At 42.4% G+C, this 12,227-nt stretch overlaps 1 protein-coding gene across 1 annotated transcript in view; it reads right to left on the bottom strand.

Annotated features, from left to right (window-relative positions):
- Nucleotides 1-5,965: 5,965 nt before the first annotated feature.
- Nucleotides 5,966-12,227, bottom strand: part of TRIM67 (tripartite motif containing 67) — a gene marked incomplete at both ends in the record, with an annotated part of 34,515 nt that continues 28,253 nt past the window's right edge. Inside the window, 2 exon segments of the mRNA XM_080615314.1 lie at nt 5,966-6,031; nt 7,510-7,672. Coding sequence (XP_080471440.1) covers nt 5,966-6,031; nt 7,510-7,672 — 229 coding nt within the window.

Here is a 12,227-nt window from a genome sequence, read left to right as displayed (position 1 = left end):
AGGATGATATGTCATGTTAAATTACCTCACAAAGTTTTACCTTTCCTGCCCTGACAAGCTTTCTGTCCAGTCTGACTTTCACATTCATCTGAAGGCCTTTCCAATCAGTCACAGTTATTTCCAGTCTCTGCTTACTCCAGCATCAGAAATTTCTGGAGACTGGGAAATCACCTGAAGTGCCTGAGATGGGTTGGAGCTAAATAACACATCCCCAGGTGCTCTATAACCAACATGAGCCAGAGTTAATGGAGTGGTCCTGAGGAAGAGAGGTGTTTCATATGTCTGAAGCTGAGGCACGGGTGTTGCTCAGAGGGAGGACTCTTGGCTTTCTCCAGGTACCGGGTTATTTTTGACTGTGATAACAAAGCAGGTATCAACAGAGTTATGCGTGCATCCTGCAGAAGTGCCTCATCTACATTACGACATAATATTCTTTTATAGTAATTTTGTAATAATAAAGAGGGTATCGATGCTGAACTTGTTGGCAATGTTATAAGAATTTATTTAGAAACTGTAAAACAGCATAAACTCATAGGTCAGGTTTTCCAAAAGGGTAATAATAATAATAATAGTACACAAAGTTTTAGTTGGACCAAAAGACAAAAAGCAGTTTGTTTCTAATTCAAAAAATACAAACATTTGCTGCAGGTACAAAATTATAAAAAGTTTGTATTTTCCTCTTGATCTGGTGACAGACACATACAGCAGAGATGTATATTTCACCAGCTCCAAATTCATATAAGCAATGGGAAATGATGATAAAGAAAGGTCATGGTTAAAACACAGGAACAACTTATCGTCTTTCGTTTAACCAGAAGTAAACACCGTTATCTTATTCTTTTGCACATTTTTGGTTGCCAACATTTAAATTAGTGTTATTCATGCTTCATGTAACGATCAGAAATAACAGCAGGTTTACCTCATGCATTTATTTTTAATATTCATCACATAATTCTTCTCACCATGCTACCTAGAAAAGTTGGTGTTTTTATTGACAACATTTAAGGGAGTTGAAGGATGAAGGAACACAATCAGGATCCAGGAATATTTCTATCTACTGTTTCATAGGAAAATGTCAGAAATCTCCAATTAGCATTAAAAATAATTTTGTAATGAATTCTGTTTGGATCTGTCTGCAATAACAAATGTAACAGAAAGGTCACTTTTAACAGAAGGGGAAAATGCTGTTGAGTGCCTTTGTCAGTAAAACACACACCTATCCTCTCTATTGTGCAAAGATGCAGAAGCCCTACACATCTAGTCTCTGTGGCTTGCATATGGGCTTCTGCATGTAAGAAGACCAAGTGTGTCTTAGTTAAGATGGATTTGTGCTTCAGGCCGTCCCTCCAGCCAGTTGTGTGTGTGTGTGCACAGTGTTCAGTAGTGCTGGGCAGAGGAACCACCAGAAATGTTGTCAGTAAAAACCAGAAGCAGCTCATTTTTTCATAAAAAAAAAAAAAAAAAAAAAGAAAGACTCTCCATCTTTGCTTGGTAATTGTCAGTGACAAGTGCCCTTTACACCTGCAATGTGGTTGACTTGTTACCATAACCCGTTGGACTTGAAACTGTAATCTCCCTTCCAAAGCTGATCTAGCCAAGATGCTTGGGGTTTTCATATTATCTTGCCTGGTTCAAAGTTGAATCCCTGACTTTGCTATTTAAGCAGAATGCTGCAAAGCTGATCTAATTAGGTCTAATGACTCTCTTTCCTCATCTTCGTGTTTGTGAGCAAAGGATGTAGTAGATGGCACCAGAAAGCTACCAGATTGTTGGTACTTTGCATCCCTTCTCACAGGAGTAATCTGAATTGTGGTCCAAAAATGCACCACCTCTTGTTGGCAGTTGCAATCACAGTGTTTTTCATACGGTAGTAGCGGCAGCTTAGCCTTGATCTCATCTCTCTCTTACCGCATTTAAGAAATATTATTATGTAAGAAAGAAACAAAAAGCTGCATCTCACATTTCTCCTTGCTCTAGAACAACTCAGAAACCAGAGTATCGGGTGGTCTCTGGCATCTTTACTAACTAGACTTTGGCGGGGGGAAAGAAAATACATATATAAAACACAGCACTATGACAGAACTCTATCACCAGCCAAGAACAAACTACGGCAATACACTATCATAGCATTATTTACAACATGATGGAACATTATGCATATAATAAATTACATTTAATACTTTTCCTCTTAAACTGATCTACTTAGGCTTACGTTTTTGTTTTGGGGTTTGGGTTTTTTTTTAGTCCTATGTACTTTCCCTTACGTATCTTAACTGAATAGGCAAGTATAAGAGGTGACAATGCTGTCTGCCTACCTTTCCTATGTTTTTAGAAGCCAAATTGCTTTCCAAGTTCATGATACATCACAGTGTGGTACTCTCCTCACTGACATCTGTTTTACAGTGCATACCTTTCCACAGCAGTAGTAAGGGATTGTCAGCTAGGCCTGTGCTCATATTTACATCAACTCTTAGTAAGAGATCATCTTGTGAGCTCTTTTTGAGTTGATGAAGGAAAAGAATGGAGTGGAAGTAGTATAGGATTGCACACCTTGGGAAATCTGACAGTGCTCCTGTGCACACATCTTCTGATTGTTCCCACTAAAATTAGCAGAGAAATTGGCAGGAGAAAGAGCCAGGAAGAAGGTTCACAAAGGCTAAGATTGGGGATCAGGGGGTCGACAAAAACAATGAGTCCCTTGTTGCTTTGCTGGACAGAAAGTTTGCCTGCTGTATTTATTTAGCAGCTCTGCAGAGGCTCCAGATTGGTGTATGCAGAAGTCAAATGTTATGTTTATTAGAAAAGGACTCTTTTGTTTGTGGTTTGGGTTTTTTGTTTTTAAACATTAAGTCAATTTACAGCTACCTTATGTGGACTTTGTACCATAGTTGATGGGAATCATTACAATGCAAAATGCTCTGCTCTCCGGCTTCTCAGGAACAGCCTGGCCTTTAGGAGCAGAAGTCCCACGAAAGTCAGCTCTGTCAGGACAAGGTGACAGAAGATCTTGGAGTCCCAAAGAGCTGCACAAATACCCTAAGGAATCAAAAGCAAGCAAGAGCATCCAAAATGTTTCCCCTGGGGATCTACGCCACTCTTCAGGCCCCTGGGCTCTCCCTGGACAGTCAGCAACACAGTTCCTGCAAGGACCATAGTGCGAAAGACCGAGTCCCTCCTAAAGAAGGGATTTGGAGGAAACGAAAACTGGCACAAGAGATGCTGTAGATGAAGAGCATGCAAACTGCTGGGTTTATAAGGACAGACACCTCTGGGAAGCTACCTGCAGAGAAGCAAACTACCTTCAGCCTGAGCACAGGTGGGAGTGCCCCAGTTCTTCCACTAGATGCTCTTCCGCAAAGGGAAAATTCTGCTCTGCTTATGTTCAGATGGCCAACACCATCTGGATGCTCTGCATAAATATTTATGTGTGGAGTCATTAGTTTCCTAGCATAATTCTAACTACTTGAACATTATTTCTGTTAATCAAACTGTCAAAATGTATCCAGCTGAAGTCATGAGACTACACTCTATTGGGGTAATTCATTTATTGCTATGAACCATCCCAAGTCCTTGAATGTGTACACAACTAACACATACAACCACTTTGTTTAGTTTTTGAGTTGGGCTACATTATTCTTACTAATGGAGGTTACCTACTTCTAAATGTACTCCTTTTATTTTAAGTGCATTTCTCCTAGGTTAAAAGAAGACTCACGGTAGCTAGTCTGCACCCTACTTTTATGAACATGTACAGGATAACAAACAAGCTTCTCCACAGCTCTGAAGCATGTCTCTACCTATTGTCCATACTTCCACTAGGAATTAGTAACCTGTATCACTCACCATGTTCTCCCCAAGGTATAACATACCAGGAACCGACACCAAAGCAACTATGAAAACCAAAAACGAGTACTGCAAATATTTCTAAACCCCATTCAGAATTAATTTTAAACATCTGGCAATGGTTGAACATTGGAAAGATTCATTTGAGTTTCCTTCACAGAAGTTGGGAGCAAAGACACAGGTTCAGTCCCCAACCAAACAGTGCCTTTTGTTTTTAATACCAGTGAAAGTGGAGTGCCTTTTGCATTAAAATTATCATGGGATGTTTCCCAATACAAAAATCTATGTGCAAGTTACGTACAGTATTCCCATACACCTCTCTGACTGACAATACTCAAAGCCAATGCTATGATTACAACTTTTATGTTCATAGAAGAGCAGACTCAAGAGGAAATTCAGGGTCTGGTAGCGTTCTAGCTGAGGTAGGTTAAAACAGACCCACTAATCAGAAAATCCTGCACAAGTTCATATGGTACTAAACAAAACCAAACATCATAACACAGTCAATCTCTGCTGTTCTTCAAGAAACCAAGATGAGCACAGCACAGTTATTCCAATGTCTACAAGTTTACTAGTACAATCTGTTCCAGACTTTGAAGAAAGTACCGTTGCTTTCCCACTTAAAAGCTTATGTTATTTCTTCCCATCATTGGTTATATTTCCTATTTCAGTCTTGACATCACTGAAGGTACACTGCTTTCTGCAGAGAGGTGGGCTACAAGATGCTTGGTTAGCTACACGCAGCACGATGGCAGACTGCTTTTTGCCTGTGCAATAGGCTGGGACTGTTTCATTCTGGGCTGCTTCCCTCCTCCTCCGCTTACATATGTTAGTTGGGTTTAGAGGAAGAGCACACACACAAATCGGTGTGTTACCTGACAACAGCATGCAGGTGACAGTGCCATGGCTGAGGGAAATATTCCCATCAGTCAGTCTCTAGTTTTCATGGGCAGCACCTAAAACAGCTGCTTCTTTTCATGGGAGATCCTGACACAGGCAAGTCTTGCAAAAGATTTACATCCCAGTGCAGAAAAATTCCTAGGGACGCATTTCACAATAATGCTGTGAATCTGTCTCACTCAAGTGCTTCATTAAGCAAGATATTAATTAGCTTGCACTAATCTAATAGAAAATTAAGGCTTGTGATCTCAAAGCTACATGGGAACTACAGTTGCCCAGGGCTTATCAAGGCTAGAAAGTAGCATTTCTCTACACGGGACACCTTGCACATGCCATATGTAGGTAAATCTCTTATCAATTCAATTGAAAGGCCCTGCAATGTTTTTCAAGAGTTGTGCTTATAACCATGATGAGATCGTCTGTATGTGATAGTCTCCACTATCACACCTAAATATCAAACACTAAAATGTATCAAGGATATTTTTCTTTCTACTTTTCATATCTGAATTCTGCATGTATCATGGTGTTAGCTAAAATGAGCACTACTATTACATGGCAGTGTTTGGAAACCAAGCTTGTTCTTGTTGAAGGTAATGAGATAAGTTCTGCCACTGAATCACAGGGGGATGTTATCCCATAGCTTACTGCAGTCTAGAGGCAAAAGGAATAATTAACGGTCATCTGAGCCCCTGAATATAATGGACAACCCGGAATTCTTGAGCACACAACCTCCACTTCAGCTGTCAAAACATGTTCTTTCTTGATTTAAGGACTTCAGGTGGCAAGAGATTCCAGTTCACCTACTGGCAAATTGCTCCAACAGCCATCAACCCTCAGGTTAGTCTTACACATTTTTTCCAGCATCCCTAATATCTTCTAAGCACAAATACAGCCATAAGAGAGAAAATACACTTATTTAACCTTTTGCTTTATAATGTACATGTGTATGTGTACATGTGTGTACATATGTATGCATTGCAGTGTAGATATGTTCAGGTACCCATCTGCAACTGAGTGCCAGTTCAGTGGGTATGCTTGCTATGGCTGTTAAATTAAAAATTGAGTGGGCTAGCTGTAACCAGTGGCTTATTCAGTGAGCAACATGCTGTATAGTATTTTAAGTCAGGGAAGAGAATGGGTTTTTTTTACTGACTTACTGAAAAGTGCCAAATCACACTGAGAAAGCTTACAGAATCCAGGTCAAGGTCAGGCAGGGATTTCACTAGTTGTTGGGCAACTTGGGCTGTTTCACACATTGTGGTATCTCCAGCCCCGTGTGCAGAGTCACCTGAACAAAGAAGAAACAACATGTACATTCAAAACTGGGACATCCTCAGCAGAAAGCATTTGTGAAGGCCAGGAGCAAGTACATGACAGGGGAAGGGCTGTGTGATTTCAGGTCCAGGTTTAAGTCATCATTAATGGGGATAATACTGAGCTCCTGAAATAAACAAGTATCCTTCCCCCTTCCCTTCTTAACACCTTGGGGGCTAGAATCCAGACACCAGTTGTAGGTCTCCAGCAGTGCTGCTTGCAGGCCACAAGGTGGATGGAGTCTTTGTGTGAGGGACCCCCGAACACTTCAGGACAGGGATCACACAGCGGAGCCCATGTACTAAATATAAGGAAATCCTTTTATCTTTGCTGTCTTGGTAGGACAGAGCCCAGGACATTTGAGTACTCCTTCTATAACCTGATGTCTCCACCAGATCAGAGTTCCCACACAGACATACCAGAGCACCATTCAAAGACAAATACAAGCTTAGTTTCAGAGTTCCCGCTGCCCCTTTGTTGGCCACGCTCAGCCTTAACTCTGTTGTGGTAAGAAATGAAAGCCAAGTACTCAAAGGACGTAGGTAGCTAAAACCAAGGGTAGTTTGTGAACGAAAAATCTGTGTTGAATATAGCAGTGAGGTGCCCCAAGAAGTGCCCACATCTTCCACATTGGTGCGTCAAATACAATAAAGCTATGGAAACTTCTTGAAAGTTTTGGATGCCACCAGTAATGAACGCTAAATGCTCATGTATTAGTAAGGCCACATGAGGTTTCTGGTTTCAGTTCGGGTGTTTAAAATTATGAGTGTTCTACCCTGGCTGCATTGGTCCTGCCAGACCTGAGCTGACTTCCCTCAATCCTCAGGCTTCAGAGTGTTTCCATAAGTTCTCCCTTACACTACATCCTATTTCTAGCCATATGCAGTGGTCTTCAAGTAAAAATGCATTTTGTTTAAAGAGGACTCTTCCAGGAGGAGATCCTCTTAAGAACAGAGACCAATCTCCAAAATTCAGAATGAGCAGGAATGATGTGCTGAGTCTTCTCTGTTGCACTAATATTCTGACCTATCTTGTCTTTGCTCTCATCACTGCTGTGCTGCTCGCATTTCTGCCTCTTGACAATGTTAATGATTAAATATAAGATTCAAGAGGAATGAGGGCACTTATGCTTTTCATCCAAACTGGCAGAGAAAGCCTTAGCACTACTGCTTTCCAAGCGCAGCGCTGCAACAAAGTGTAGGGATTAATGCGTGCAGGTGCTTTGACTTGTTTTTTTACAGCATTACTCCTCACAGCTGTGAGGCAAGGCAGAAGGTCAAATGCAGTTCTCCAAAAAACATGAGTAGCCTGGGTGTCAGTCTGAAAAGGGAATAGCTCCCACCCATATTGACTGCCTACAGAGGACGTGATTAGCCCCTGCAGCAATGGCTGGTAGCATACATGCTCCTTCAGCTGAGAAGGGCAAGTGGGACTGAATTGCAGGAGACTTACCTGGACATTTCGATTGAGGCTCAGCGCAGGCATGAAGACACCCTCAATGTTTTCAAATGCTGGAGGCCCTTGCTGCTGCCCATTTATGTAAAAGGTCAGGTTGTGCTTGTTCAGATCCAGGAGAACACCAACAGTGGCACCTTTAGAAACTCCTCCTTCAGTCCTAAGGTAAAAGGGGACCACACTGTTAGTGAAGGCAAAGTGTTACACTGCTGCTGCTCTCTCTCTAGGATGAGGCAGTCTTACTAAGGAAAGGGAGAGTGGAGCGGTATGGTTAAATGGTTATCCTCCAGCATCTGGCGATGAGTGATCCACACTTTCATCTGAAACATAGGTGCCACATTCATGGGAGCTTAATGGGGGGATCCTAAAGAGAAATTAGGTCCACCTCTCCTCCAGCTGCAATCTATAAGCTGAAAATGGAGTCTAGAGCTAAGATTCCCACATCTGATAAGAGATGGGGAGATGAGAAGGTCAGTTTTAAGCATGTGGAACAGGAGTCCTGGAGACATGTCTTCTCAGAGCATCCCTGTTATAGTGAGTGACACACAGCAGGGAATGAATATACACAAAGCTGGTTTCCTAGGTGTTAATTTCTAATCATTATTCCTGATAACAACTGCAGTTCAAGTACTCAGCTTGGCATTCCCTAAGAGGACTCAGCTTTGCAGACATCAGAGAGCCAGCACAGGCAAAACATACAGTGATTTTAGGGAGAAAGCGAATGTGGATCTGATTAAGGACAGGCATAGCTCTCTGAGAAGTTGCTCAGCTATAGGCCTTGGAGCTGCTTCAAGTGTGTAGGCATGGTTATTAATAACAGTGATAATTGGTTGTGTCAGGAGCAACTGCTGAGAGATACCGTGCTATCAGGGCTTGCCGGGACAGACTCAGCCAGCCATTACATGCTTGAGTGACTTGACATTAATGCACTTTGATTTGGGGGTTAGTCAAACCCAGTATTACTTTAGAGAGTGCTCAGCAAAAAAATCTACTAGATATGCAGATTGGCCACAGGCACTGCTGCTCTGCTAATATCATGGGGGCTCTGCGATGGATTTACAGCCTGACACAATTTGTTCAGGGTAAATCAGATTGCAAACAATTTGCAGTAGGAAAGGAAGCAGCTGTCTTTTGTCCTCCCATCAGGCACAAACATTCGTAAGAGTAATGCAATTTTAACATAACATTTATCATAATCGGTAGGCACAACATAAAACCCTAAACAGCAACAAAAAAACCCAAACAAAACCAACACCAAACCCAAGCAAACAAAAACCCCAAACGAAACAAACAAAAATCTGAACAAAAACAACCCAACCAAACGGAAAAACGAGGGGGGAGATCAAAATAGGATAAGAATATAGAGCAGGGTAAGAAATTCTCGTCTTGTCCACTAGGTGTCATAGACTGGTTTCCTTTGGACTAAATGTGGCACATGGTACTGTCTCTGAAGATAAAGGGAGTTTTGTCTGTGACATAATAGTATAGCATACCATTATACTATTCTGACTTCTCCATTTAAAGCTCTCCAAACCATAATAGTATAGCTGAGAATCACGAACCGTCTCTGAGATGTATTAGATTTCAAGCTTTACTGTTCTTAGGTTCCCTTTATTTGCTTTCTGATCCTATATGTATTAATAGGTTTCTCTTCCAGCTCTTCTCCAAAACCATAACTCAAATTATTTTCCAGCAATAGTTAAGGTGCTTACCTGCCCTCAGTATCTCGACTGGTTTTGTTAAAAGCACTCCATCATAAAACTCATTATGAGGTTATGGGAAGCAACAGTACTATGATCTAGAGCTATTTGTGCAGAGATTTATTTTTCTCTGTTTAGGAACAGCTTTGATTGTAGGGCACAATGTGTTATATCCTGCAGTGTTTTAAAATAGATTTTATCACATCCTTTTAAGTGACATCATTGATTCTCTTAGGGAAACAGGAACAGCAACTTTGCCTTTTTGAGATTATTATGCTCTTTCCTATATGGTAAGCTAATTTGCTTCTTGTGGGCTAATTAGCTGTGTGCTGCACGGTGACATTGAATGACTCCTCTGCAGCCCCTGGGGACAGCCCACTGCACAGGAGATGGATGCTGCCTGCAGAGCCCAGCCAAGACTAGTGCAGGACCCAGCTGCAGGAGCCACAGGGGCACGGGGGCAGAGCAGAGGGATGGGGACCCTCTCCCTTCCTTGCTGCCACAAGTCTTGCAGCCCTTCAGCAGGGAGATTGCCTGTTACTTGGCTGCCACCTCCTACAGTAAGCAACCAGCTCTGTCAGGATGAAGCCAGGGCAAAGGCAACCAGGGGCACTTTGCCATGCTGCTGCCAGAGAGGCTGGGGTTTTTCTGAGGCTGAACAGTTGCTTTCCCCGAGCATCCCATGGTTTCCTTGGGAACAGTACTTTGAGGACTCCAGTGCTTTTTGGACTACAGTCACGGTCACTTCCTTTAGGAAGAGAAGTAGCAGAGTCAAAGTTTCTCACGCCTCTTTTCTCACAGTCCTGCACTCTTATTTCTGTGTGCAGCTATACATCTTCAGCATGGAAGTGCTGTGCAATGCCTGGAAGGTTGGCTACCATGAAAAATACCATTGCCTGTGGCAGTGGAGGCTGCTATTCTAAGGTGCTTGAGACATCTTGGACAATATGCAGAGCAGGATATCATGGATTGGCTTGAACAGTTCAGGATAGTAGTAAGTTTCACTAGTATTGAAAAATAAACAAGTGTTTATGGACACTTTAACAAACTGAACAATTAGTTTAACTCTTTGTTAACAGTGTTTTAATCATAAGCTTTACAGTAACTTAACAACTTTACCATGTCTGTTGTCAAGGACAGTATTTTTTAGTCAATCGTAACATTTTTGTACAATGAAAACATTTTTGTACCAATGGCCTTGGTATCTCTGAAGTCAGTTAAGAAAGTCTCCTAATAGCAGGATGCTTTAAGACTACACTCCAAGTTCTCCAGATTTCTACTTCCCACTATCTTTCAGTATAAAACATTTCAGTGCGAGTGGAAATCGCATTTCCATCTCTTTCTTTAAATAACCATGTAGTGGCTAGGGTATCGCCTACAGCATCAGGTACTCCTGCTCTTGGCAGCTTTTCCAAGGAGTGGATCTACTGCAATGAATGCCAGTGCCTCTTAGCAACAGGCATACAACATCTCTGGTGTGAAGTGATTATTTCATAGAATCGTAGAATCATTTGGATTGAAGGTACCTTTCACAGTCACCTAGTCCAACTCCCCTTCAATGAGCAGGCACATCTTGAACTTGCTCAGGTTGCTCAGAGCCTCACCCAGCCTGACCAGGAGTTTCTAGTGATGGCACATCCACCACCTTTCTGGGCAACTTGTTCCCCAGTGTTTCCTCAACCTCACTGTAAAAAATGTCTCCATTATATCTAGTCAAAATGTACCCTGTTTCAGTTTAAACACATCACCCCTTGTCCTGCCACAACAAACCCTGATAAAAAGTTTGTCACCAGCTTTCTTATAAGCCCCCTCTGAATACTGTAAGGCTGCAATAACGTCTCCCCAGAGCCTTCTCTTCTCCAGGCTGAAGAACCCCAAATCTCTCAGCCTTTCTTCAAAGGAAAGGTGCTCTATCCCTTCGATCATTTTCATGCCCCCTCCTCTGGATTTGCTCCAACAGCTCCATGTCCTTCTTATGTTGGGGGCCCCAGAGCTGAATGCAGTACTCTAGGTGGGCTCTCACCAGAGTAGAGCGGTAGAATCACCTCCCTTGACCTGGTGGTCATGCTTCTTTTGATGCAGCCCAGGATAAAGTTGGCCTTCTGGGCTGCAAGTGCACAAGGCTGGCTCATGTCCAGCTCTTCATTCACCAGTACTCCCAAATCCTTCTTGGCAGGACTGCTCTCAATCCTTTCATCCCCCAGCCTGTATTGATATCAGGAGTTGCCCTGACCCAAGAGCAGGACCCTACACTTTGCCTTGTTGAACTTCAAGTGGTTCACACAGGCCCACTTCTCAAGCTTGTCCAGGTCCCTCTGGATGGCATCCCATCCCTCAGGTGTGTCAACCACACCACTCAGCTTGGTGTCATCAGCAAACTTGCTGAGAGTGCACTCAATACCAATGTCTATATCATTGATGAAGATATTAAACAGTACTGGTCCCAGTACAGACCCCTGAGGGACATCATTTGTCACTGATCTCGATCTGGACACGGAGCTGTTGACTGCTACCCTCTGGATGTAAGCATCCAGCCAATTCTTCATCCGTCAAACAGTCCATCCATCAAATCCATATGTCTCCAATTGAGAGAGAAGGATGTTGTGAGAGACTGTGTCAAAGGCCTTACAGAAGTCTAGATAGATAGGCAACATCCATAGCTCTTCTCTTGTCCACTAATACAGCCGCTCCAATACAGAAGGCCACTACGTTGGTCAGGCAAGACTTGCCCTTTCTGGAAGCCATGATGGCTGTCTCAAATCATGTCCCTATCCTCTGTGTGCCTTAGCATAGTTTCTAGGAGGATCTGTTTCATGATCTTCCAAGGCACAGATTTCCAGGAACAATGAGGCTGAAAGGTACCTCACAAAACTATATCCCTGACCTAAAGTGTTTTCTTAAACACTTTGCTCAACCTGTTCTCAAAAGTTTTTAATAGCATTAGAGTCTTCTGTTCCTGCATATTCTTCCAGTATTACAGAAGTCATGCTAGTTTTTAAGGATGTAGACAGGTCC

This window comes from Psittacula echo (assembly GCF_963264785.1).
Source record: "Psittacula echo genome assembly, chromosome: 4".
Taxonomy (NCBI): Eukaryota; Metazoa; Chordata; class Aves; order Psittaciformes; family Psittacidae; genus Psittacula; species Psittacula echo.
Note: the sequence above shows the minus strand (reverse complement) of the source record. Positions and strands in the feature narration are given on the sequence as shown.